This window comes from Rosa rugosa, chromosome 5, assembly GCF_958449725.1.
Source record: "Rosa rugosa chromosome 5, drRosRugo1.1, whole genome shotgun sequence".
NCBI lineage: Eukaryota > Viridiplantae > Streptophyta > Magnoliopsida > Rosales > Rosaceae > Rosa > Rosa rugosa.
The window spans coordinates 35185544-35188717 of NC_084824.1; the positions used below are offsets into that span (position 1 = coordinate 35185544).

Genomic DNA, 3174 nt, shown 5'->3' on the forward strand with positions numbered 1-3174 from the left:
TTATAGGTGGATGTACCCTTTTGAACGATTTATGAAAGTACTAAAGGGGTATGTCCCCAATCGTTTTCATCCTGAGGGTTGCATAGCTGAGAGCTACCTTGGAGAAGAATCTGTTGAGTTTTGCTCCGAGTTTTTACAACAATGTAGTTCAGTTGGTGTTCCTAAGGGTCCATCTAAGGTCTCTGGCCCACTTTCGGGTGCGAAGCTGAAGTCAACAGATGAAGAAGTGAGAGACCAGGCACATCTCCATGTGTTGTTCAATAATGTTGAGGTAGATTCATATAGAAAGTAAGTATTTTCAGCAAGTATGATTTCTCTCGCATCTTTTTTGAATATGATCATTATTATCGCATGTCTAATTTTATATCTACTGTAGGACAAATAAGAAGATTGTGGAGTAGCAATACGGAGGAAAAAAGAAGAGCAAAAAGTGGCTACAAAGTGAGCACAATCACACCTTTGCCGATTGGTTTCAATCCAAGGTGTCAGCTGAACTTAAGTGTAGACCAAACAATATCTCTCATACAGTGAGGTGGCTGGCTGAAAAACCAAGTTTTACAGTTTTTTCTTATGAAGCCTATCAATATAATGGAGCTAAATACTTCACAAAGCAGAGAGACAATGCTAGAGTTGTCCAAAATAGTGGGGTGTCCTTAGTGGCTAAGACGATGCAGTTATCGAGTGCCAAGGATAAAAATCTGGTGGAGAGTGATATGACTTTTTATGGGTTTATTGAAGAGATTTGGGAGCTCGATTATCATGATTTCAAAGCTTCCTTGTTTTTGTGTCAATGGGCAGAGAATGAAAAAGGAATTAAACAAGATGAGTTTGGTTTCACATTAGTCAACTTTAATCGGCAAGGCCACAGAAATGATAAATTTGCTTCTGCTGGTCAAGTGAAACAAGTTTTCTACATTGAAGATCCCCTTGATGTTGACTGGTCCGTTGTGCTAACGACCCCGAACAGAGATTATCATAATTCTTTCCATGACGATGATCTAGGGGACACCATCATGGAAGTACAACCATTCTGTGTAGAAATTCCATATTGTGAGGAAGATGAGAATGAGAATGATTCCACTTACATAAGAGCGAATGTTGAGGGGTTTTGGGTTCAGCAGTTCACCGCTGCAAGAGAACAATAGACGCTTCCATTTTGTATGGTATTTGGTGCTAAATACTTTTTTATTTCTGTTTTATAAGACGACTTTGAATTCTTGTTGTGATTTATATAACTGCATTAGTTTGTGATACTCTTGTTGCATTAGTTTGTGATTTATATAACTGCATTACTTGTGATACTCTTGTTGCATTAGTTTGTGATTTATATAACTGCATTACTTTGTGATTTATATAACTGCATTAAACCTCCACACTTTGTTGCCTTCTGATGGTCTTTTGATGTACATCATGTTGCTGTTGTATCTTGCTGCAATTTACTCTTTTGTTTCCCTTATATAGCATTTTCTTTATCAATTGTGAACATATTGCAGGTAGCAATGGGTTCCAAGAAGGGAATTCGCAAATCTCCAAGAGGCAAAAAATCAAAGAAAAAGAAAGATGAGGAGACTTTTCAACCTGAGACTGATGAAGTGCTTGAAGAAAAAGACGATTCTGTATCAGCCAACACTGTCACGAGCACTGAATCAGCTGCTGCTAGAGGGAAGCGAAATGTGGTTGCCATGTACAAGGTCTTGGTCAAGAAAGCTTTGGGAAAAAAGTTTAAAGTGACATACACCGACACGGGCAATCTAAATGGATCAATAAGGCACACTCTACAGTCTTATATAGGAATGTTGGCGCGGACTAAGGTGCCCATCAACATTGTAAGCTGGCGCGACGTGGACGGTGACTTGAAGAATAAACTTTGGCTCGATGTTAAGGTAATGATTTATAGTTTTCATTGTCATTATCATGTTTTGCTCATTTATATTGATGTGCTATTGTCATTGAAAAGGTGCTGATGGGCATTTGAATCTATATTAATATTGAAATCAATTTGATACACTAAGCTGTAGTCACTGAATGTTTTATCTTTAATGCATAGGATACATTCAAGGTCGCCCCTGAAAGTAAGAAACTGGTATTGACATCTGCTGGCACTAAATGGAGAGCATTCAAGACCATGTTAACAAGAAAATATGTGCTCCCATACTTGGGAAAGAAGAAGAAGTTGAGAAAGCCACCAAGTCAATATGCATTTGTTGGGAGGCAGCCATGGAGGCAATTTGTGAAAGAGAGGACTACCGAGAAATGGCTGGTAATTATAGTTTATGAAGTGAACTCTTATGCAAAATTTATACTTTATATGTGACTGAGACAATTAATGGTCTTGTTTTTTTTTTTTTTTGGCAGGAACTACATAATAAACAAAGTGAAAGAGTTCGGAAGAGAAAATATCATCATCGATTATCAAGAAAATGATATATTGGACTAGAAGAGGAGCTGGTTGTAATCTGTTTGTCCTTTGTATTTTTGGTTTCCATTTTTATGAGCTTATTGATATCTATCAAGTGAATTGTATAGTGTATTTACAAAGAGTTTTAATTTGTGGACAGAAAAAGACTTTGCCTGAAGGAGAGGTAATAGATCGTGCAATTATGTGGAAGAAAGCCCGTCAACGTAAAGATGGGGACATAGATGAAGAGGCTAGAGCTGTGGTGACAAAGATAGTAAGTATTGTTAACTAGAAAAACATTGATATAGCTGCTGATTATTAGGATGAATTTTTGTAAGTAGTGTAATTTTTGGCTTATTTTCCCCATATGTAGCTAATCTGTCTATATCTTATTAGGATGATTTGTTGGAGAAGAAAAGTAAGGGTGAGCTTGAGATTTCAGGGAGTAGTGATGTTCTTTCTCAAGCATTAGAAACTCCTGAACACCCGGGTAGGGTGAGGGGTGTTGGAGGCTTCATCAATCCCTCCACATACTTTAAACTTCCGAAGCTGAAAAGGATTAGAATTACCAAGGCAGACTTACTAGCACGTGATAGAGAATTGGAGGAGACAAAGAAAATGCTCACTGCACAGCAAGCAAAGGCAGAAGAGCTCTTAAATAAAAGGATTGCTGCATTAGAAGCAATGATAACAGGGAAGACACCCAACACTCCACCTTTGAATGTCCATGTTGTGGGAGACTGTAGAATTTCCCCTATATCGGATAAAGGAAGTAT

General features: G+C 37.8%; 1 protein-coding gene across 1 annotated transcript; it reads left to right on the forward strand.

Annotated features, from left to right (window-relative positions):
• The first annotated feature begins 668 nt into the window (after nucleotides 1-668).
• Nucleotides 669-2448, forward strand: LOC133711577 (uncharacterized). The gene is made up of 4 exons (XM_062137683.1): nucleotides 669-1112; nucleotides 1494-1883; nucleotides 2048-2260; nucleotides 2356-2448. The coding sequence occupies exons 1-4, from the start codon at nucleotides 669-671 to the stop codon at nucleotides 2422-2424; spliced, it is 1116 nt and encodes a 371-aa protein (XP_061993667.1). The 3' UTR covers nucleotides 2425-2448.
• Nucleotides 2449-3174: the final 726 nt, after the last annotated feature.

Bases quoted from the DNA above. Each gene is read 5' to 3' on its own strand.
- LOC133711577 (XM_062137683.1), top strand. From the start codon at position 669: ATGCAGTTATCGAGTGCCAAGGATAAAAATCTGGTGGAGAGTGATATG. The intron at 1,113-1,493 runs GTTCAGCAGTTC...AACATATTGCAG, and splicing joins CGAATGTTGAGGGGTTTTGG to GTAGCAATGGGTTCCAAGAA. The intron at 1,884-2,047 runs GTAATGATTTAT...TTTAATGCATAG, and splicing joins AACTTTGGCTCGATGTTAAG to GATACATTCAAGGTCGCCCC.